This window comes from Erpetoichthys calabaricus, chromosome 2 (genome assembly GCF_900747795.2).
Source record: "Erpetoichthys calabaricus chromosome 2, fErpCal1.3, whole genome shotgun sequence".
NCBI lineage: Eukaryota > Metazoa > Chordata > Cladistia > Polypteriformes > Polypteridae > Erpetoichthys > Erpetoichthys calabaricus.
The window spans coordinates 168497664-168523019 of NC_041395.2; the positions used below are offsets into that span (position 1 = coordinate 168497664).

At 39.6% G+C, this 25356-nt stretch overlaps 2 protein-coding genes across 2 annotated transcripts in view; both read left to right on the plus strand.

Annotated features, from left to right (window-relative positions):
- LOC114669502 (alpha-2-macroglobulin-like protein 1) overlaps positions 1 to 13563 on the plus strand; it is a 100276-nt gene extending 86713 nt beyond the window's left edge. Inside the window, exons 28-35 of the mRNA XM_051922566.1 lie at positions 4228 to 4424; positions 4501 to 4722; positions 8266 to 8387; positions 9273 to 9363; positions 10796 to 10864; positions 12258 to 12363; positions 13130 to 13171; positions 13372 to 13563. Coding sequence (XP_051778526.1) covers positions 4228 to 4424; positions 4501 to 4722; positions 8266 to 8387; positions 9273 to 9363; positions 10796 to 10864; positions 12258 to 12363; positions 13130 to 13171; positions 13372 to 13385 — 863 coding nt within the window. The 3' untranslated portion in view covers positions 13386 to 13563. The remainder of the gene's footprint in view (positions 1 to 4227; positions 4425 to 4500; positions 4723 to 8265; positions 8388 to 9272; positions 9364 to 10795; positions 10865 to 12257; positions 12364 to 13129; positions 13172 to 13371) is intronic.
- LOC114669500 (F-box only protein 44-like) overlaps positions 11933 to 25356 on the plus strand; it is a 560525-nt gene continuing 547101 nt past the window's right edge. Inside the window, exon 1 of the mRNA XM_051923561.1 lies at positions 11933 to 11947. The gene's annotated coding sequence lies outside the window, so the exon portion shown is untranslated. The remainder of the gene's footprint in view (positions 11948 to 25356) is intronic.

Consider the following 25356-nt stretch of genomic DNA (forward strand, 5'->3'; position numbering starts at 1 on the left):
TTTTAACACACTCAATATTCCACTCTTTGCTGCCTTGTAAATATTCTGTATTACCTTTAAGTAGTCATAGTAATGCTTTTACTACTGTTGGCTGAAGAAGAAGAAGAAGGAGAAGAAGAGGGGGGAGACGTGTCCGGAGGCAGGAGGAGAGGAGGAAAGAAAAGAGAGTGGAACTGAGGGTAGGAACTTTGAATGTTGGCAGTATGACTGATAAGGGGAGAAAGTTAGCAGATATGATGGAGAGAAGGAAGGCTGATATATTGTGTGTGCAAGAGACTAAATTGAAGGGGAGTAAGGCCAGGTGGATTGGAGGTGGATTTAAATTGTTCTATCATGGTGTGGATGGGAGGAGAAATGGGGTAGGAGTTATTCTGAAGGAACAGTATGTCAAGAGTGTTTTGGAGGTGAAAAGAGTGTCAGGCAGAGTAATGATTATGAAGCTGGAAATTGGAGGTGTGATGATGAATGTTGTTAGTGCACATGCACCGCAACTTGGGTGTGCAATGGGTGAGAAAGAAGATTTTTGGAGTGAGTTGGATGAAGTGATGAACAGTGAACCCAAGGGACAGAAAGTGGTGATTGGAGCAGATTTCAATGGGCATGTTGGTGAAGGGAACAGTGGAGACAAGGAGGTGATGGGTAGGTATGGTGTCAAGGAGAGGAATGAAGAAGGTCAGAGGATAGTGGATTTTGCCAAAAGGATGGACATGGCTGTGGTGAATATGCATTTTAAGAAGAGGGAGGAACATAGGGTTACGTACAAGAGTGGAGGAAGATGCACACAGGTAGATTACATCCTATGCAGAAGAGTTGATCTGAAGGAGATTGAAGACTGCAAAGTGGTGGCAGGGGAAAGTGTAGTTAAGCAGCATAGGATGGTGGTCTGTAGGATGATGTTGGAGATCAAGAAGAGGAGGAGAGTGAGGGCAGAGCCAAGGGTCAAATGGTGGAAGTTGAAAAAGGAAGACTGCAAGGTTGAGTTTAGGGAGGAGGTGAAACGGGCACTGGGTGGCAGTGAAGAGTTACCAGACAGCTGGGAAACTACATCAGATGTAGTAAGGGTGACAGCAAGATGGGTGCTTGGCGTGACACCTGGAAAGAGGAAGGAGGAAAAGGAAACCTGGTGGTGGAATGAGGAAATACAGGAGAGTATACAGAGGAAGAGGATGGCAAAGAAGAAGTGGAATAGTCAGAGAGATACAGAAAATAGACAAGAGTACAAGGAGATAAGGCGCAAGGTGAAGAGAGAGGTGGCGAAGGCTAAAGAAAAGGTGTATGATGAGTTGTATGAGAGGTTGGAAACAAAGGAGGGAGAAAAGGACCTGTACCGATTGGCTAGACAGAGGGACCAAGCTGGGAAAGATGTGCAGCAGGTTAGGATGATAAAGGATAAAGCTGGAAACGTACCCACAAGCGAGGAGAGTGTCTTGAGCAGATGGAAAGAGTACTTTGAGAGGCTGATGAATGAAGAGAACAAGAGAGAGAAGAGGTTGGATGATGTGGAAATAGTGAATCAGGAAGTGCGACACATTAGTAAGGAGGAAGTAAGGGCAGCTATGAAGAGGATGAAAAATGGAAAGGCCATTGGTCCAGATGACATATGTATGGAAGCATGGAGGTGTTTAGGAGAGATGGCAGTGGAGTTTTTAAGCAGATAGTTTAATGGAATCTTGGAAAGTGAGAGGATGCCTGAGGAGAGGAGAAGAAGTGTACTGGTGCCGATATTTAAGAATAAGGGGGATGTGCAGGACTGCAGTAACTACAGGGGAATAAAATTGATGAGCCACAGCATGAAGTTATGGGAAAGAGTAGTGGAAGCTAGGTTAAGAAGTGAGGTGATGATTAGTGAGCAGCAGTATGGTTTCATGCCAAGAAAGAGCACCACAGATGCAATGTTTGCTCTGAGGATGTTGATAGAGAAGTTTAGAGATGGCCAGAAGGAGTTGCATTGCCTCTTTGTGGACCTGGAGAAAGCATATGACAGGGTGCCTCGAGAGGAGCTGTGGTATTGTATGAGGAAGTCGGAAGTGGCAGAGAAGTATGTAAGAGCTGTACAGGATATGTACGAGGGAAGTATGACAGTGGTGAGTTCTGCGGTAGGAGCAACTGATGCATTCAACGTGGAGGTGGGATTACATCAGGGATCAGCTCTGAGCCCTTTCTTATTTGCAATGGTGATGGACAGGTTGACAGACAAGATTAGACAGGAATCCCCGCGGACTATGATGTTTGATGATGACATTGTGATCTGTAGCGATAGTAGGGAGCCAGGTTAAGGAGACCCTGGAGAGATGGAGATATGCTCTAGAGAGGAGAGGAATGAAGGTCAGTAGGAACAAGACAGAATACATGTGTGTAAATGAGAGGGAGGTCAGTGGAATGGTGAGGATGCAGAAAGTAGAGTTGGCAAAGGTGGATGAGTTTAAATACTTGGGATCAACAGTACAGAGTAATGGGGATTGTGGAAGAGAGGTGAAAAAGAGAGTGCAGCCAAGGTAGAATGGGTGGAGAAGAGTGTCAGGAGTAATTTGTGACAGATGGATATCAGCAAGAGTGAAAGGGAAGGTCTACAGGATGGTAGTGAGACCAGCTAGGTTATATGGGTTGGAGACACTGGCACTGACCAGAAAGCAGGAGACAGAGCTGGAGGTGGCAGAGTTAAAGATGCTAAGATTTGCACTTGGTGTGACGAGGAGGGATAGGATTAGAAATAAGTACATTAGAGGGTCAGCTCAAGTTGGACGGTTTGGAGACAAAGTCAGAGAGGCGAGATTGCGTTGGTTTGGACATATGCAGAGAAGGGATGCTAAGGATAGAGCTGCCAGGGAAGAGGAAAAGAGGAAGGCCTAAGCGAAGGTTTATGGATGTGGTGAGAGAGGACATGCAGGTGATGGGTGTAACAGAGCAAGATGCAGAGGACAGAAAGATATGGAAGAAGATGATCTGCTGTGGCAACCCCTAACAGGAGCAGCCGAAAGAAGAAGAAGAAGTCATAGTAATGCTTTACTAAACAAAGAAAATGTTTTCTTTGAACAAGTCACACTTTTGAGAACCTTCTGTAATAGGGCTTAGTCCTGGATTTCATACAGTAGCTAATGCGCAATATATTTTATCAAGTTTTGGTTGATTCTGTAATGCCCTTTATCCCCAGCACCTGAACATTGTGGATTCCATCAAGGAGAAATAATGGCATCCATGTAACAAATGATGCCAATTGCTCACCTGGAGTCTCATTTCTAAAACTTTGTATGGATCCATGTATGAAAATATGCATTTGTCAAAAAACAGGATAATGCATATGTCAAAAAAAAAATCTGTCTTATAAAACCTGGCGTGTGCACCTTTCTACACAATTTAACTTTATAAACTACGATCATCTTGCAAATATGCATATGCAAAAGCGACTCAAACCCCACCCAGTTGCCACATGGAAACAACCATATATCTGCACTAATGAAACTCATACATATGCATTGTTAATGCAGTATAATGTCATTGGCTGGTACAGCAGCCTCCCTCCTGATGCATTGAGTCCTGTGCTACACTCCACAACTGAGCGTACAAGAGCATGCACTGCATTGTAGTGCCTCTCCTTTGTGTTCTGAGGGGGTCTGGGAAAGACATAGGTTACCAGTGTCTGAGTGGGTACCCACTATCACCTGGCACATGTAATGACATGATTGCTGTTACAATGAATAACACAAACCATATGAACACCTGAGGGTGTAGCCAGTTTTCTTACCAAGAAACCAGCCACCACATACAATACTGGCATGTCTGCCAAAGCTACTTTACCTCAAAACAAATGAATCCCAGGTTGACCCAGGCCACCGAGCCATTTCCCTACTTTATCAATGGGGTCGTCATTTCCGACTTTCTCTGAAATGTTGCATACACATGGGCCACTGTTGCCATAAATATACGCAAGTATGTTATAAGTTTTCTTTTATAAATCCTGACTTCTAAGTGCAAAGTTGGGTACACACATTTTTTGTACGTATGAAACTATTACAGATCCGACACCCCTGTGTCGCTAGGCCTTTTTCACTCCGAACCTACTCTCTTTTTAATTTATTGAATGAGGTCAACACATTCCATAAAGAAATCTGAGCCATGTTTTCTAAAAGTTATATCTTGACAGAAAAAACACAGAGGAGCAGGTAATTAATCTTTATGTTTTGATGGGACTTTATTAGAGACCTTCTTATGCTCTGCTTAACATCACAGAGGATGTTCTCTATTGGACTCGTCATGAATCGGAGAGTGAGAGGGATCGCTCTGCTGAGGTGGAGATGACATCGTACATGTTGCTGTCACTTGTATCTGGTGCTCACGTCTCTGGCACTGACCTTGGCTATGCCTCTAAAATTGTCAAATGGCTAATTCAACAACAGAATTCACATGGAGGGTTTTCATCCACACAGGTGCTGCTTTCTCTTTTTCTGTATTCTGTTTCTTTTAAGAGTCACAAATTTTAACCGTTGATTTTTTTTCCTGCAGGACACAGTGGTTGCATTGCAGGCCTTGTCTTCTTATTCAGCTCTCATCTACATTAAAGACAGCACTGCCAGTGGAAGTGTATCTGTAATATCTGCACAGGAGACATCAATAAAGTTCCATCTGGACCAGGACAACCGACTCCTTTATCAGGAGGAGCGACTGGAGCAGGTCCCAGGGGAATATATCGTAGAAGCAGAGGGGCACATTTGTGCTTTTGTGCAGGTATCCCAAGCATTTCAATGCCCAAGATGTTCTGGCAGCTAACCTGCTATTGCATTGTCAGCCATGGTAGCCAGCAAGATTTTTAGAAAGTGAGAAAAGGAGAAAGAATGGAGTCAAAAAACAAAAGAGCAGGTCAAAATTGGAAGACAAAATCAAAAATTGTAGTCAAGGAAACACACAAGGATCAGAAATTCTACTAGTAAACAGAATGGCATACTATCCAGAACTTAGATAGATTAGAACCATCATGGAGATGTTTAAATAGTCAAAGACATCATCACCATGCTGTCCCAATGCATCCTGGGATACAATACCATGAAAACACACAATGCAAAGCTCATAACATAGCAGTACCTTACAACAAAACAAAACAACATCAAAAAAAGATGGGAAATAAAAGAGACTCTAATCCAAAAAAATAATCAGAGAATTAGATACCCTGGGTATAAAAACCCAAGAAACACTCCCAAGAACAGTTTTATACCTCGTGGTGATTCATGAAAATTTTTAAAAAACCAAAACTATAACAATTATTCATTCAAGTAAGTTTGATAGATGTTATTTTGAAGTTTTTTATAATAAAATAAAATACATTATTGACTTTGTCGTAACAAGAAGCTTAAGGTTTGCATGAGATCCTTCATGACACCTTGCTGTTTAAGCAAAGGAGAAAATCAAGAAAAATCTCATAGAAGCCTGGAGCCTCTTCTTCAAAAATAAAGTCATACATTAATTTTAGAAAATGTTTTAAAATGACATCCGTCAAACCTATTGTAGTTCCACCGGGTTCCTGGTACCATTTTCCATAGATGACCATTTTTGAATAATATTAATATAGAGAAGAAGCAGCTTCCAGACTCATTCATGATTGGCAAATTCAAAATATTATGTATATATTAGGGAAATTATCATTTTAAGTTTTCTTTGGAGTAATGAAATCAATCTACTTTTTTTCATATTCCTTACACTGAAAAATGGTCAAATGCTCTTGCAAGTCACTGTTTTTCTTCTTTTGATGCAACATGGAAGAAGAACTAACTTGTTTCAAATCAGGGTTCATAAACCTTGCTCAGAAATCCAAAGTAGTTATCCAGTTCTTTGTGTAATTTATTTTGTCTTGTAGGGTCTTATGGTGGCCCTATTTTCCCTTTTTATACTTTTTATTGTGTAGACCTTAATAAAATGCCTAAAATCTCATACACTTACAACTCTGTGATCAAGCACTTTAGCACTTTCTCCACTCTTCCCTTCTACATCTGTAACCTCAGGCAATTAGACAGAGTAAAGAAACAGGCAGGAGATACGTTGCCCGTTTAATTATGTATTACTGATAATATACCCAAAAATAATAAGGAAGCAGAGTACAATGTCAATGTTGTTACAACCATACACTTACAGCATAATTAGCAGTGCATCTTGCATCCATAGGCGGCTCTCGGGTTATCTTCAGCGTAGCTTGCTCTGCTACCTCACGGCCTTTAAATGGAATGTTGAAACAGGCCTCATGCCTATCTCAATATTGCTGCCAAAGTAATGCTGTCTTCATCATGGTTTTCTTTTCATTGCCAGATAGTGAAAGAGAGAGATAAAGACAAAGTGACCAACTTCATACCATTCTTATCACAAATTACAAGCCAATGGGGCATGGTAGTACAGAATGGCCTCCAGTTCAAAATCTGCCATAAACAGCCATATGTACTTCAGGACAATAGAATTAGTTTTCCTTTCCCTTCCTGGGTCAGTTACCTATGAAAGACCTCAGGTACAACTCATTCCTCAGTTGCTTTGTTTAGGCAGTTTTTGGCCTTCCTGCTGGGGATGGCTTGTAGACTGTGGCAGATATTTAACATCTTATTAAAGAAAGAAACAACCTCTAACAGGTCAAAACAGTAATCAGGCAGGAGAAAAGCTTTTCAGTGTATCTTTTAATTACTACTCGAAAAAATTCCTTAGAGGGAGCATTCTTCAAAAGCAGTCTGTTACACCATGGTCAGAATGATCAGAGAAAAAAAGTTAGAGGTTCATTTTATAAACTATTGAATTTACATACAGTGTCAATCAATGCACATATTTACTCTGGTTGGTTTGTTGGTTTACACCCAAATGACTTATACAAAATTAAAGTCTATTATATTATATTCTGGTTCTTCTTATACCTTTCAGTTGAGCCACAACCCTTGAAATTTCTGTGCATATAACAATTGTCCATTCAGGTTCTTTACAGAACAGCTGCTGATTTCTTAGTACAGCTTCTTCAAGTACAGTACAGTAGTTCCAAATGGTCTACTGGTTCCCAACCTAGATACTGGTTTATTGGTGTTCACTACATTTTCCTTTTCTTGCATTTTATATCCACGCCGGTTTCTTGCTTTTTCTTCCCTCCTCCCAATGTCATCCACATTTTTATTTTTTTAAAGCCAGAAAAAAGCCATGATATTTCAAGCAATAATACAATGGCTTCTAAAAGACAAACTGCCAAGGGTCACATTTTCCCAAGAAAAAAACCTGCCTACATCTTACATCTTAGGCTTATGTTTTTTTCAACAGGAAACACTGGAGAACACAGACAAACTACCATAGGTAATTCATTATGAGGGTACTGAGCATGCATCAGTTTCACTATCTGTGTATAAAAAGGCTACACAACATAGTGAAAGATCTGGGGCTCCACCTTGGTGACCCTGTATAATTTGAAAGAATGGACAATAATACAACACACAGGAGGGTGAACAATGGAAGTGATAGTCAGAGGTGGAGTGGCTGTCAGTCTTCTGACCCTGGTTTCACAAGTAATTACCATCACCAGAGCCCTAAAGCAGTCACCCATGTGCACACACATGACACTTATCAGCGTCTGATGACAAATTCACATCGTCATCACTATCACTCGATTTGAGCAATGGTTTAGTTTTCGTTTGTGCAAAAACTGCCTTTATGGCTATTCGTTTGCCATTATGTTTTTCGTTCCCCACTCATGAATATTGATAAACTGTTACCTTAGAGTGGCAAAACCGCATAGATTTTTTGCAGCATTGATCCACGAGATGGCAGCAGAATACTGTCGTAAGTGTCATTTGAGTTTGATAATTAAACCATCACCCCAAGTCTGACTTGGGTTTAACCTCAATTGTATAGAATTCCATGCTCCATGTTAACGCCAAGGAGGTTAAAAAATAGCTTAATCATTTTTGTCTTACAGTAACTTGAATCAAAACGAATACCGGTGGCAAATGTGAAAGTGTGTCATGTCCTGTTAAAACAGTTTAGTTCAGAATCTCTGATCTATCTTCAATCATTCCAAGAATGCACCCTAAGGAAAGGAAAATATAAACAGATGCATTTCTAAAGTGTTAATAATTCTAGCTTACCTTTTAGGCAATAACATGCCAGAAAAAGGTTTTCAGTGGACTTAATGCAGAGCAGCCCACAAGTTTATTCATGATTTTTCCTACTCAGTGGAGTTAGGTCTACCTTTCTTTGGTAACAGTCTGCCCCACATATTTTTGAAATGTGCTTAACTCTCTCCTCTTTTTGGTGTTCCAGTTTGCACTTCAGTACAATATTCCTCCTCCTTCTAATTTCTCCACATTCAACATTTCTGCCATGGTGGACATACCAGAGACCAACCTGGCAAAAAGCATTTTGCAGGTCACCATTGTGGTCAGGTGGGTATGCATTCCGTCTGCCTGTTATAACAAAGAGACAACCATCAATATCACGGTCAGATTATCAACTGCCTCCAACATAGAAACCAGAATATAAAACAGAGAGTGAGAGGAGAACAACAGTTTTACATTTGTATACTGCTCAGTCACATTTTGTTTCATTAGCCAGAAGATCTGCAATAGATTCTCTCATTTGCTTGTATTAGCTGAAAGTTTTTACTTGAAATAGTTCATTGTGCAGAGTGTGTACTGTTTTCAAGTTTGTTAACAATTAGTTGTGTACAGTAGTAAAAAAATAACATAAGGTGTTGTCCAGAAAGCAACAAACACAGTTAAGCAATCTGCACAGTGTATAAAAAAATGTTCTTGGAATGGTAGAAAAGTGTCTTTTCGCACCACTTTTATAAACGTAGATTTCCCAATGAGTAAAAGAGACCATCTCGGTGAATTCCAGGGCTATAGAAAAATATTACTGCTTCATAATTTCAAAGTGTGTATCCTCATTATGTTATTCTTCAAGTTAGCTGTCCTTCATCATACACTCGTACATGATGTCCTTTATATTTTTAACAATTGGCCACTTATAACCTATTTAAAAAGGAACAGCAGGGAAAATATTAAGAAAGCTGTTCCAAATCTGAGCAAAGCAATCCAACATTGTACAACTCTGTATTAAAGTTCAGAGCGTGTGTGTCTGATATTTCATAAGACTCACAAGCAGTGGAACACTAAGAGTAGCTTAAATAGCATTTAATAACTGCCATCAAGGAGCATTAATAGTTTTTTCTTGTTTTCCAATTCTTTAAAGCATGCTTTACTACATTACCATTATCCGAGCTGCAGTCGCTTTTGCTAACTTTGATTCGCTATGATCTGATTATACAGTTACAATGGAAAGCGGGAAAAGACCAACATGGCCATACTGAATATAAAGCTGCTGTCTGGGTACATCATGGAGGCCAAGTCCCTTGCTGGGGTAAGCCGGCTGCATTTGAACTCATTACTTCTTTGTATCAGAGTGTGTCTGGTAATTCAGGATGTAAAATCAAAGGTTAATTAGTGTGTTAATAAATCAGTGAACGCTCAATACAATACTGACTCAAGGTCTGTAAGGTCTGTCTAACCTACCAGTAGCTGCTCTAATAACAAGATGCTTACGGCAGAACAGACCACTATAGAAAATTCTAGAATGTATTGGTTAACGATGCTTGCAACAGAATATGCTTTGGCTCATTTCTTTAATATCTGCTTGAAATCATACAAAGATATTCAGTTTATGTGGTTACAGTTTCTAACTCTGAAGTTGTGAAACAGGAATGAAAATGTTTATTTTGCTTCATTACCAAAATAACTATAGCATAAATAAATGTGGTGTTCCTTCATCTTTCCATTTGCTCAACCCACCTAATTACAGGGTCAAGAGGAGGTCCGGCCTCCAGGAATTGGTATGAGGCAGAAACCAGATGTAGTCAGGATACCGACCGACAAAAGGGGATACTCACTCACTCACACTGGGATCATTTAGACGCCCAGTTGACCTAATGGTAAAATATTGGGATAGTAGAAGGAACCAGAGAAATCCAAGACATGCAATTTTCACACATACACTAGCTGTATGATGAGATGTGATATGGCATTGCTAACCACTCTGCCCCAAGCTGTCTAGTTCAGTTTTCATTTAATTTTTTATTCTTGACTTATACACAAAATGATCTTATAAATCATTGACAAACATCTTTTCAATTATTGTAGCCCTAAATAAACAGTGCCTGGCCATTATTCACTAGTTTTGCTAGCATAAAAAGTGAAGCATTGTCTGGTTTGTATAGACTAAATCATTCTCCACCCAAGTGTAAGCATACTGAAGCTGTTGAGGTGTTACATTGTAGAAGCAGTAGTAGATCTAGCTGTAGTATTCTCATGTGCATGGAGTGCAGGAGTCTCATGTCTAGCTTGATGTTCACAGACAAACCAGAATAAGTCACCAAGTAATGTGGTGGACAGTTGGACTTTAGGGACCTTCACAATTCGACTTGTTATTCTGGAGAAATTAAACAGATAGGATTGGCAGGTTTTGTTTGTCTGTTCTTGTCAAAATCTTTCTAAAGTTCTATTTACCTTTAGCAAAGCTGATGCCTAATGCCAGTCTGCCACAGAAGAAAAAATAAGCAAGTGCTTCACATTGACAGTGAATATCCATCCAATAGTAGCGTCCTCCTGCCAATGCATCATGAAGAAGCCAAAGTGGACTGAGATAAGAACACCACAGATTGTTCTCTTAGTGTTTACATGTCTAAGAGTTTTTGTATTTCCTGTTGTGCAGGAGGCACTGATTCTTTTCTGCTTCATTCCATTTTACTTCCATTTTATAATCTTAAAACATTTATGATCAATGCTTTTCATTACAGTTAGAATCTGCTCCATTTGTGAAGAAGATTGATAAGGCAGATGGCTACATTGATGTCTACCTTGATGAGGTTGGTTGTGAACATCTTGTAATTTTCAAGAACTCAATTCATTCCACATTAAATAGGAAAGAAACACAAGTTTGTAGTTTTCATTTAGTAGTATTGGATCTACCCTCTTGGGATTGTTTTGGACTTTGAACAGTACAAAGGTAAAGGTTCTGGGAAAGGGAAGAATGCGGTGACCCTTGTTGGCTTTCTCAGATAAAGAAATGGAAATTGGAATCAACAATGTCCATCTGTCTGCCCACATGAAGCAACTCCACTCCAATTTAATTAAAATTTGGCACACTTATTCTTCAAGGAACCATGTCATTTGAAGTTTCATTGTGATATCTGAAACAGAACACACTCTGTATAAATCTTTGAAATGTGTGAAAGTCCCATTTAAAAAGCATTGACCAATTTTGGAAATCATCTATCATAGATTTGTGATTTGATTTGATAGATTTTTGAATTTCCCCTTGGGATTAATAAAGTATCTATCTATCTATCTATCTATCTATCTATCTATCTATCTATCTATCTATCTATCTATCTATCTATCTAGAGCAGAGATAAATTGTACACAATCGCAATTACTAATTCATTGACTCTTTCAGATTTACCTTGAAAGAGGTTATTTCAGTATGTGTGTTTTCTTCTTTTATATGTCCAGTTGCTGCTCCTGACATCAGTAGAGCCCCAGTATAAGTTATTGAAACTCCAGCAGAGTTGTGTGGCCACACTGGGTGCTTCTTTCGAAACATTTAGTTAAAGTGATATGAACTACAGTAAGCCACAGACCCGTCAAAACCAACAGCTAGCAATAGTGCATCAATCAATGAAAAGCTTACACCACTTGAGTTGGAATCTGCTGTCTATAAAAATCCATCTCAGCTACCAGATGTCTACTTGGGCTTAGTTTTTAATTATGTGATATCGTAAAATGCTATTAAAAAAGCATGTTTTTATTTACTCCACCGATATGTGTAATTATATTACACTACCCAGTTTATTTTGGAAGTGTAATGCAATGTTACAAAATGTTTAATATCTATTTCTTTGAAGTACTGTAGGTAAGTAAAATTTTAAAATTATCAAAATCTCAAAACAGTAAATTTAAAACACACCTAAATTCTCAGCCAAGTGTACATTTATAACTTGTTGAAATCTCGCTGTTGTTGGTGTTATGCACATCATGCTGCTGAGGGAGTTGGTGCTGTTGTCTTATTCAGTACAAATATAAAACTGGATTTAACTTTAGTAAGCTGTATTTTATAGTATGTGTATTATTATATCATTAATATGCACAGAAACTCTGTGCCTTTAGGTTTGAAATTCAAAAATAAAATGAAAGCAAAGAAAATACAAGGACAGTTCAACCTCTTCATAAGAGTGAACATCTGTTCTACTGTTCTTCCAGTTGCCACGTATGAAGCCACAGAAGTACGTCTTCCTCATTGAAGAGGAGATTCCAGTGGAGAATCTGAAAGCAGCTGTTGTCAGAATTTATGACTTCTATCATACAGGTGAGGGGTTGAGCAGCTATCCTGGGAACAGGTAGTCATTCCTCCTGGACTGCATCAAGGTCACTTAAAGAAAAAATAAGTATACAGTAGATCAAATCAACAACAGAGTTTTATGCCCAAGGTAGTGAGTCAAAAGGAGCAAACGTTCAATTCCAAAGATATATGTATTCAACTTGCTTTAAAAGATAACATTCATTCCTAGAATATAATGCATAATCCTGTATACATACATATTCAGGCCAGAGAGAAGCAAAGGGACATCACAGCCAAGTGGGAGAATGCTGACACACACATCTCTCATCCAGCAACGAGGAATGTCGGTGGCATAGTGAGATGCTTCTGATGTCATGCTGGATCTTCTTCATTATAAACACTCACAAAATGTTCATAGAATTCATGTCACATATGGGCGACTACCAGAAGAACTGGCTGGTTATTAATACCTTCACAGACTCTGGTTTTTTTTAGCCATATTGGTCAAGCAGACATCAGCACTATTTAAAATAACTTGCTTGTGTCCTTCACATGTTTTCTGCCCATTTCCCTAACCCAACTTACAGCTGTCATTTGTCGGTCTCCCTCTTTCTCAGCTGAATTGCATGGCTTTGTGAAATAAATTTCACAAATTACATTTGACACAAATAACCTTCTTGCTACACCAAGTCATGTCTTTCTCAGTTCCTGGGCCTAAGTTGGTAGACCATATATAGGCCACATGCTAAGGACTACTGAGTACCCAATGTTTTTTCTCTCTTTTGTGTTTCAGAGGAACATGCAGAGACTGAATACAGTGCCCCCTCGAGCACAGGTAAGGATTTGCTTATTAAGCTTTGGATTGTTTGACTAGTGAAAGGTGCAGTACGTCTTTTGTCAAGTAGGAGCCAGAGAGGGCGACTTTATCAGTATGTGAATTTCATAGATACTCATAAAATTCCAATTTCTTTTATAATTTTCTCATGAAAATATAACTTGCACTGGCTTCTCCTAAATGTCATCTTTTTTTTTTAGGTATTGAAGCTTGAGGTGTCGGGATCTGTACTAAATCCTTTGAAAGTTCACCTTTCATATTCTGGTCATTTCAATTACACCTCATTTCCAGAAGAAGCTTCCATGACATTTAAATATTTTTTTGCAATTTCATGAAATCAAAGTATAAATCAATGTTCTTAAACTGTGGAACATTAAAAAGTTAGGAAAATCCCGAATGTGTGATAGCATTTTGTTACTGATGATTTGCCAAATATATTTTTTAAATCTTTTGGTAAAATTTGATAGGTATAAACTGCTCATGAATTAGGAAGGAGTTTGGTACTTGCAGTAGCAACTAAAGTTTGATGTCACTTGTTGAAAATATCCAAAAAAAAACCATAGTAGTTATTATCCTTTACAAGTTTTGTGTTTTCAGCTTTTGTGTGTGCAAGATGTGCCTTTAATAATAAGCTGCTGTGGTCACAAAGTAGTGCATGTGGACATTTTTGCCTTATTGTTCTGCTGTCAAGATTTTCATTTTTATCATTAATTTCACTAAAGTTCTTATCTGATTTCATTTGAGTTAGTGACATACAATCCTTGTGTCCTGTTTATTCATTCATCTGATCTCACTTTCATGTGACTGTCCTACAATGGACATGTTTGCATCATTGAAATCTGTGTAGAGTTGGTTGGCTTCAACTAGTGTAGAAAGGGAGACGAAGGTGGTAGAACATACTGACTATGAACTAATCCAGATTAGCAGCACCTACCCCTTATGTTCTGAATTGTTATGGAAGCAATATACTTACATTTTTACTCATTGTATGAAATAAATGATAACAAAGTAAAGTCAGTCATGTGTTGTTTGTCGCCCAAGATCTAATTTATTTACTGTGGGACTTACTGATTGTTAAGCATGTCCAGAGATGTAATGTAAGTGTACATCTGACAACATGTAGTTCCAAAATATTTGTTTTTACTTAGTATTTCTCTGAAAAGTCTACATTGTCCACACAATTGATTATATTTTGAAGCACAAAGCAAATCTCTGCAATCATACGACATGCAAAGTTTTAATGGAAGTGCATAATCTCAGTGAAGAAGAATTAACAGGGCAAGTAGCTACTGAAACAGTATGCTTCATCCATTCATTATCCAACCCACTATATCCTAACTACAGGGTCATGGGGCTCTTCTGGAGCCAATCACGGGGCGCAAGGCAGGAAACAAACCCCGGGCAGGACGCCAGAGCACCACAGGGCGCGCACATACCCACCCACACACCAAACACACTAGGGACAATTTAGAATCGCCAATGCACCTAACCTGAATGTCTTTGGACTGTGGGAGGAAACCAGAGCACCCGGAGGAAACCCATGCAGACACGGGGAGAACATGCAAACTCCATGCAGGGAGGACCCAGGAAGTGAACCCGGGTCTCCTAACTGTGAGGCAGCAGCGCCACCCAACAGTATGCTTAATTACATTAAGTGTATTATCATGGTATTCTCCTCTACCTACCCTTTACTTATTTTATTCAGGCATAAGTGAACTTACCAAGTTTGTTACCAAGTTGGTCTATTCTCGCACCTAATGTGTGATAGCAATTAGGTGATAGTGTTAACAATTAACACACACATACATAGATATACACATACATAGATATACACATAAACACAGACAGGAACCACCAAAGTATCCTATGAATAACGTATACACAGCCCGTTATTCTCTGGCACTTTACCCCACACAAGTGCCATAAGAATACCACATTCACATCATTCCCTAGTACTTCAAGAGACTTACTTATCATAGGCATGAACAACATACAATATCCTAGATATATCTCAGACCTTAACATTACTTTGATCTCCAAGAATACAGTATATATTCAAACATACAAAGGCTCAACATCCTTGGCTATTTATCAACCATTGATGTCTTACTTTAACACTAGAATTACCAAAGCTTACGAAAAAATTTGTAAATCCATCCCACTTTAAATCTGCTCACACCTCTCTGTCAGCGTCTTTTGTCTTGTAAATGTGTCGATAAGCCCAAGCAGCAAGCAGCCTGCTATACCTTCCCCCACCGCTGTAGAAACTGCAAAAATCTCTCCCAACTGAAGTCTGGTTTATCAGGGACTCAGATACCTAGACCTGTATAGGCTAAAAAATATATCGTTATTTGGAACAAGTGCATTTCATGTGTTTTTCATGTCTACAAAGATCTGTGTAAGTGTAGGATGACAGGAAATGTTGAACAAATACCTAAAAGACAAACTTTTTCCATGTTTAAGTACAAACGACAAAATTTTGACATGAAGTGTATAATGTGTGAAGACAGAAGTCCAAATATCAAATAAGCACTTTAACAAAAGATACAAATATACAGAAAAAGTGCGCTTTTATTCAAGACTATAACCGAAGAAAAAGAAATCGGGTTAGTGTAGGTCCTTGTAGTGATTGCTTTCGTAGTACAGCGGTTAGAGCTGCTGACTTCTATTCAAAGAGTTGTGGGTTCGAGTCTTCACGTGTCCCAGAATAAACTTTTTGACTAGTGAGCTGCTCTTATTGTTAGTATTATACAATAAAAACATACATTTGATTTGAGTCTGTCAGACCCGGTGTAAATCTATGGTACTTGTAAAGGTTAGCATTTTTTTTATTCAGTTTTATTCTCTCAGTCGCGTTCACGCTTGCCCCGATTTGACACTGCTGTTTTCACATAAAGACGTGCTATAACAGAAGGGAACTCTGATGAGGACGAGGGTTCTACATTGGAGAAAGAGAACAGAAGCACCCCTACCCCGACAAGAAATGTCCACTCACATATAAGAACAACACAGGCATAAAAGGTGAAAGATGGCACAGTTTCGATGCACCAAGAGGTCAGGCATCATGCTGCCAGTCAGTCAGCCCCACACCTTCCTCCAATGAAGCAGCATGGCTTACAGAGCTTGCCAACATATCGTGCAAAGTCCTGGTTGTGATTGTTTTGCGATGGTCTTTACATAAACATTTATATGTAACTTATATAAAAGCCAGATCGAATGTTATTTACCATGATTTATTTACTTATCTTCCTACAGCGTAAAGTCACAAGTAAACTGCAGAGCTTCCTGTGTTTGATCGACATGGGCATGCTCACAAAAGTACATGTGTACTGAAGTCACTTTAGCTGCAGGTCACAACCTATGCAACTGTGTTTGATCTTATTGAGAAAAAGATCCCAGTCGCCCCACTGGAGAAAGAGTTTCTGAGACTAAGGTCATAAAGCTTATGAAACCGTTTCTGGACAAAGGCAGAGCCATAACAACAGTTGCGTGGAACTTCCACCTGGAGTTTTTTTGTAAGCTTTGATAATTCTAGTGTTAATGCATTGTTCACTATTGGACAGAGCTCTTCGTCCTCAGCTGATAAACCTCACAGTTCGGATCATATGACACTTCCTTACTGCTCCAGGTGCTCTAAATATTTACCTTATTACTTCAATCATTCTAGATGTAAAGACAAAGTATAGAAAGTTAAAAGCAACTTGGTATTTATTAAAGAACAATAATACCAGTAGAGGATAGTATAAAAGAAAATATAGATAGCAAAGTCTGGATATATATATATATATATATAGTCTTTAGAAAAAGCTTACGAAAAGTTAGAGATGTCAAAGATGAATGTCCTAGGGCTTCTTTTGATCTCGCAATTGATATTGTTCATGAAATGTTTTAAATGACAATCAGATGAAAATAGTTGCATGTCTCTCACCTTCTCCTGATGTCGCTCCTTCCCTCTCCTGATGTCACTCATCTCTTGGACAAGCTATATTTATTTAAATTAAAATTCCACGTGGAATTCCAGAACATGAGATGTTACACACAATTGATTGGCTGGCTGTCAATATGATAAATGACTATGCTTAAAGTCTTTGATCTTTTAAGTATGCCCCGCATTTCTTCCTTTCCCAAGCTCTAAACCAATTTGGCAATTTCTAATCCCTGGGGTGCCCTATCTGGTCGCAGATTAGAAAGTAATCAATAGAGCCTGAGGCATCGTCCTGGTCTTCTACATTGTTTGCACAGATGTTTTAAAAGTGAGGTACGCTTCCGGAAGAGGAGATGCTTTGATGTTAATTACCTCCTTAAGTGTTAAGTTCACCCTGTCCATCTTGAGCAAAATATTTGTTTTAAGGAGATATAATTCAGGAAGAGAAGGCACTTTGATGTTAACTGTCATTGTAAGATTACATTCATTTTTGTTTGTGTGAGCAAAAAATAAAATTATAAAATTGTAAAATCCACAACACTACAATAAGCAAACATTAAATTTAGAATGATCATTGTTTTGTTTTTTATTTTTGTTTTTTTAAGCAAAGTAATATTAATGGGAATAACAACTAAAATTTGACAAAAGTACATATGATTCATATTTCAATGGTACAAGAGGAAATGCAGTGTTGTCTGTAGTTGCAACTGATTTCTGCATTTAAACTCAATCAAATTCAGTGATTAATTTTGTATTAGCACACCAGCATAAGCCACAGCAAAGTCTGAGCACTTATGTGTGGAAACTTGAAAACAACAAAACAAATTACTGTTTTAAAGGAATTCTGGAACAGAATGGAAAGATTTGAAAAACTAGCAAATCAGGCGTGTGACATTTGAAATTTATATTCATTTGACTTGTCCATTAAATGTTACTCTTCAGTAAGTGTCACTAACCAGCTGATGTCACCTCCATACACAGACGCAGTCTCTTAACAGCAAATATCACAATCTTGATTTGAAAAAGTGTGCTCTTATAATAGCAGCTTTAAAATGTTTGGGTAAATTAAAATATTCTGAATTATTTTGATATTCACTAATTCATATGGCAGTGACATAATAGTGCTTGACTTTTTAGTATTGGCTTTGAGCAACATTTCTTTCAGTGTTTCATTGTGATTTTTCTGTGCTTTTGTAATTTATTGGATTTCTGATCTTTTTTGCTGTGTTTGCACAAACTGTACACATGGTAAGATCAATCAGCCCACAATGATCATGCCATTCTTTGTAAACTCCATGCTGAAATCCCCCAAAAGCCCAATAAAATGTCCTCATTGAGTGGAAATCTTCCACTCTGTCAAGCACAAAATTCAATAAACTAAGGAAATTGAAGGCATTTATTTAATCTTAAACCACACTATTGTTCATACATTAAGAAATGATACATTAAAAAATTGGTGTGGATAAGATTATTTAAAAGAGACACACATGCAGAAAAACTATCCATAATACCTTGTTCAAATTCCCAGATACAATATTTATGGGCAGTAAGGAAATTTCACCTAATAAGTGTCCAGTACTCAACAATTTAAGACCAAAATAAAACCAGTTGTACTTTGGAACCTTTAAACTTTTTGTTGGTGGTGTGCCAAGACAATAGGCTGAGAACCCTTGTTAGTTTTATGTACTCATGAGTTCCCAAGTATGAAAGCCCTAATAATTGCTCAAAATGCCCACTAAGAGGATATTACTGTCAAACTATGGCTAGTAATAAAGGCAAAAACAGGATTTTTATAAAATAAGAGATTTTTTTTTACAAAAATGCTCTGTAATAATATGAAGCTCTATGGAGCATATGGAGCAGAAAAATCACAATGAAACACCAAATCTCAAGCGCATTCAAATGAACCGCAAGGGACTGTGGGTTGTCCTCACCTTTATAGGGCTGGGGGTGGTCCTTTGCAGTGATGGGCAGGTGACCCTGCCTCTTGTGGAGACCACCTACAAAACACAACAAACAAAACACAGGCATAGGGAATAAAGCAAATAATTGTTAATTAATTAATTAACAAAAGTAACATTAACATAAATAAATAAAACAATCAAAAGTAAACAAAAAAGACATAAACAAGAATTTGAACCCCAGCTGAAATGTATCAGCCTAAGTGAAATTAATTTTATAATTCAAGTTAGCAAAAAATAGAAGAATCAAATTATTCATTAAAAGTAAATGTATGTTTCAATGTATCCAAATGTAGCTTAAATATTCTGGATTCTGCAAATGTATTTATACTATATGTGCTTTTTAAATTTTCATTATTTTTTTGTTTTTTGTGCAGTGTGCATCTGCAGACTATAATATGCTTATGAGTTGTGCACCATTTCTTAAAATAAGCAAGTAGAAACTGCAAACCAATGTGACACATCCCCTCACAAAAATGTGATTCTCTGTGTGCAAAACTGACGTCATTAAACAGAAAGCTGAATGAGACACACACAAACCATTTGTGAGTGCTCCAAAATAAAATGCAGGAAGAGGACAACTGATTAGGTGTTCAGGTTCTGACCTGACTTGATGTTTCGTAGTATGGGACGCCAGTTGAGTGATGCGGCGAGGAGCAGGCAGTCAGTGAACAACATACAGGACTGAATTCAATTCTGTTTCTCTTGTTTCACTCTTCACCGTTACAGTGAAAATGTAACACAGGTAAGCTTAATATTTATTTTATATTGTGCTTATTATTTTATATGTTGCTCCTTCTTATATTTCAGAGTACGTGTCCATTTATATTTCCAGTTGTTAATGTTAGTGGTTAGGCGACCTTCTGCTGTTATGCGCCAAAAATCTAGAATACTTTACCAACAGAGATACACCAGGCTAACACTGTGGATCACTTTTAAAAATCTCTGAAAAACCATTTTTTTATTTTGCCATTTTCGTAGACACGTTTTACTTCTACTCTTAACAGACTATACATGTATTAAATTATCTTATTCTTCTTGGACTTACAGTCATTATTATTCTTTACTTTTCTCTGCTTTCTTTCCCATTTTTTCTATGGCCACCACCACCTATTCAAGGCACTGCATAGCCACCTGTGATATTTGAATGAAAGAAAATGCCCACCTGTCCATAAGACTGACTACATCGAAACATCTGTAACAAAGTCAAAAAAAAAACAATAAGGAACGACTGAAGTACATTTATGTTAGGTAGAAGACCTAGTGGTGGCTGGGTAGACTATAGCCTTGGAACTCCTAGAGATTTTGCTTTTTCCTCCAGCTTATCTAAAGTTTTCTTTTTTTCTGTCCTCATCATCAGACTCATCTTTAGAGACTTAAAAAACTATTATTACTTTATGAATATAGCTTACATTACCTGCAGGGATGGACTAGTGATTGGGACTAATGGGAAACAGTCTTCCACACTCAAGTCACTCTCTTCCTCTCTCTCTCTGTCTTTGAACAGAGTGAGAGTGAGACGCGGATGTGATTGGTTCACACTACATCCTCAGTGCACCTGCCCAGCCATGTGATGCTATTAACTTTCAGCCACCCGGCACCACCTAACCAAAAAAAAAATAAAGCAAAGAGTAGAAACGGAGGACTCTTTTTAAATTAAATAAATAAATAAGCAATTTATGTGTGAGGGACTGCAGCAGTGATCATGGATCCTATTGAGGATGACCCCAGCAAGGACCTTACCTGGCACTGAGCGCAGTGTTATCCCCTGTAGTTGCTGCAATCCAGGCGATCACCCTTCCCTTTCCAGATAGGAAAAACAAGTCCCTTTTTCCAGTCAGTTGGGAATGATGCAAGTCTCACAAATGGAAACAAAGATTGCTTGCAATGCCAGGAGGACAGCCTTACCACCAGCCTGGAGAAGTTCACCCCGGATGCCACAGATCCCTGCAGCCTTTCCTCCCCTCAGCTGGTTCACCACCTGTGCAATGTCAGTGAGATTTGGTGGTTCACAACTAATTGGAGGATCAGCCTTAAGAATCATGGACAGTCTGGTCTTACGCCTAAGAAGTCTACCATCGACCACATCCTGGCACTGAGGGTTCTCCTGGAGCGCAAACGCGAATATCGGCAGAGTTTCTTTGCAGCCTTTGTCGATTTTCGTAAAGTGTTCGACTCAGTTGATGGAGCTGCCCTGTGGGACATCCTGAGGGTTTGCGGGATCCCCTCGAGGTTGCTGTATATCATGGCCGGCCTGTACACTGGTACTGTGAGTGCAGTGCAGTTTTTCCCAGTTGATTCTGGGGTTCGTCAGGGGTGTGTTCTTGCACCTACTCTGTTCAATGCTTGTTTGAACTAGGTGTTGGGCAAGGTCGTGGGGTCCAGCGGCTGTGAGGCATCTGTTGGTGAAGAAAGATTCACGGATCTTGACTTTGCTGACGATGCTGTGATCTTCACGGAGTCAATGGAGGCTCTGATTCGGAGTGCTCAAAAGACTGATCGAGGAGTCTGAGTGTCTGGGCTTGCAAGTGTCCTGGATAAAAACCAAGATCCAGGCCTTTAATGACCTCTTCGGCACAGCCATCTGCAGTGTGTCTGTCTGCGGAGAGAGTGTCGACCTTGTTGAGAGGTTTACTTACCTTGGCAGTGACATTCATGTCTCTGGTGATTCTTCCTATGAAGTCAGTAGTAGATGGATTGGGAGAGCATGGGGGGTCATGAGATCGCTGGAAAGGAGTGTGTGGCACTCCCAATATCTATGCAAAAGGACGAAGGTCCAAGCCTTTAGAGTCCTGGTGCTTCCTGTCTTGTTATATGGTTGTGAGACATGGACGCTATCCAGTGACCTGAGACGAAGACTGGACTCCTTTGGTACTGTGTCTCTCCGGAAAATCCTTGGGTACCGTTGGTTTGACTTTGTGTCGAATGAGCGGTTGCTCATGGAGTCCCGAATGAGGCACATTACCTGCATTGTAAGGGAGTGTCAGTTACGGCACTACGGCCATGTGGCACGTTTTCCCAAGGGTGATCCAGCTCGTAAGATCCTCATTGTTGGGGACCCGAGTGGCTGGACCAGGCCAAGTGGTCGCCCACGTAACATCTGGCTGCAGCAGATAGAGGGTCATTTCCAGAGGGTGGGGCTGGACCGCGTGTCTGCCTGGGGGGTTGCCAACTGGGATCCCAAGTTGTTTCGTCGTGTAGTGGGTGCGGCAACGCACTGTACCAGTGCATGCTCCCCAACTTGACTTGACTGCAGCAGAGTCAGTGTGAAGAGGTAACCAGTGTGACATTTGTTCTTGCATGACTCCTCGGAAGGAATGACAAAAATACAATACCAATTTTTAGCAATGTATAGTGTATACATAAATACAATAAATAATTTATTAATTAGCGACCACCGAGGTCAGGGTTACGTTAAAAGAGAAAGGAGAGCCAGTGTTTACATACCAATGTCATAGTGAGATTTTTCTTTGATTTCATTTTCTCTCATGTATCTAAACTGTTTAAAACTTTACTTACAAGAATGTGAACTTTCAAATATGTTTACTGGAGTTTTGTCCTTTTCAATGTTCTGGTTAATTAAGGCAATATTTATTAATAGTTGCACAAGTTGATAACATTGCTGTCTTTTACCATTCATCGCTGTTGGCCCTGAGAGGCTGCTGTACTTATCACCAATTCTTGGTACTTGGTTTCCATTAAGCGAGCAAACCCACAGATTTAAAAAGAAAATGACAAAATGAAGTTTAACATTTAAAGTAATAGCAAAAATGCAGCTGTTTTACTTGTTCATACATACTGTATCATTATGACACTACAGCACATAATTAGGCTAAGGGACTGTGTGTCAGAAATGGTGGTGTGTAATACTTGAGCTCCTCAGTGAATTGTCCTGTCTCCCTTTCTGTTCATCCTCTACACAATAGACATCCAGCATAATACCAGCACTTGGGATGTACAGAAATGTTCAGATTGCACTGTACAAGAAGGGCCAAAGCAGACTGTACTTGCTGAGGAGATTCCAGTCTTTTGACATGTGAAGAAAGCTGCTGGAAATGTTCTACCAGTCCATAGTAGCCAGTGTGGTGTTCTACACTGTAGTCTCCTGGGGGAAGCAACCTGAGCACAAAAGAAGCACATTGCCTGAATACATTTATCCTGAAAGCCTGCACCATCACAGGGTGAACCCTGACACACTAGAAGCTGTTGTAGAAAAGAGGAACATGGCAAAATTGGTTGCCATCATGAAAAATCCCTTCAAGGAGACGCTTTCTTGAAGCATTTTTATCTACAGGCTCATTCCACCATGGTGTGCTAAAAAGCACCTCTGTGGTCTTTTCTCCTCACTGCTATCAGGCAATTCATTGCTTCCACCCGATGTACTCCATCCATCCATCCATTTTCCAACCCACTGAATCCGAACACAGGGTCACAGAGGTCTGCTGGAGCCAATCCCAGCCAACACAGGGCACAAGGCAGGAACCAATCCCGGGCAGGGTGCCAACCCACCGCAGGACACACACCCACACACCAAGCACACACAATTTAGAATCACCAATCCGCCTAACCTGCATGTCTTTGGACTGTGGGAGGAAACTGGAGCGCCCGGAGGAAACCCATGCAGACACGAGGAGAACATGCAAACTCCACACAGGGAGGACCCAGGAAGTGAACCCAGGTCCCCAGCACTACCCACTGCGCCACCGTGCCTCCATCTACCCCGCCCCCTGCCCCCCACCCATTTATTTATTCATAGTTTGGCTGTGTTATTTATCCTGTGAGTCTGTATCCTTATGTTTAATGTTTCTACTGCTGTATGCAACTAATCTAATCATAATCTTTTCTTAAAGCAAAACAAGAAAAGGAATATGAGATCACTAAAAGGCAAAAAATGATTCATTGGTTGGGAGTCAGGACTGAACCTGTGCACCAGTGCACTACATGACTAAATCAGTAAACAGGATTGGGCAAAATTAACTTTACAGTTGTTCATATGAAAAAAGATATGCAAGTTATGATTATTATAATATCTTTGTTTTGATATAATAAAGTTAATAATGTCACAATGGCACAGTGCACGTACAATGTCATAAGTGCTCAACTTGCCAGCATCGCGTAATCAGAACTGTAAACCTACTTTTGCCCACCCCTGTATTCAAATGCATTGCAGGGTTCAAGAATAGCTGGTGTCTGGCCCCTTGTGGTGTACCAGTCTGGACAAAAGTCACAGGCCAGTTTTTGATCCCAGTCCATCCCTGAGTATCTGTTACTAATACCAATAAGGAATGCTCTTTATCAAAGCAGGCAGGCTTTGGCATAAATTAGAATGAGGTCTATAGTGTGACAAGAAAAACTGAACATTGATGCCCCTTGAAAGTGATAGGCCTTTCAACAACTGGATTTCACAGGAATCATGAAGGATTTTGCTGAAAAGAACACCAGAATAAAAAGCTTATGTAGGCAAGGACACAGATTATGCTGTTGTGTGGTGCATTCATCAAAGATTATGTGGGTGTTGTGGATTGACTGGCCAGACAGCAATGGTGGAAGTGACCTTGTTGCACAGACACAGTTGTTTACAACTTTTTCACACTGCTTATTCCTTCAGTCACAGTTGCTGATACAATATGGTTGGTCTAAAAGCCAGACTGGTGTTTCATAGTGCAAATGCCTATGGTGCATAATATACAGTATTGTAAAGCAATATTGTGTGCATCAAATGCTATATATGGTGCTTGCATTGGGTCACTACATGAAGGTAAACTGCAGAGAGGTGGGGAGTTTGTTTTAACAGGCAGCGCATTGGGGGGCCCAAAGCTGACCTGATTGGTTAATCCGCCCCTGATAAGGACTCTACCTCTCTACTAATTATGTATCTATTATATGTAATGTGTATATATAGCACTTTTCTCATGCACTTCAGTGAGTGGGGAGCCACTTCAACACCACTAATGCGTAGCATCCTTCCTGGATGATGCAACGGCAGCCATTTCTTATTCCAGCACACTGTTAGGTGGTGAAATGGACAGGGGATGATTAGGGGGCCAGAAGGACTAGGACGTGGTGGGCAGTTTAGCCTGGACATCGTGATACACATTGCTCTTTATGAGGGATGCCCAGGGATCTTTAATGACCACAGAGAGTCAGGACCTCAATTTAACATCTCAAACTAAGGATGGTGCCATTTTTACAGCACAGTGTCCCCGTAACTACACTGGGGCTTTGGCATCCACATTCGGCTCACAGGGTAAGCGGGCCCTGCTGGACTCACCAACACCTCTTCTAAAAGCAACCCAAGC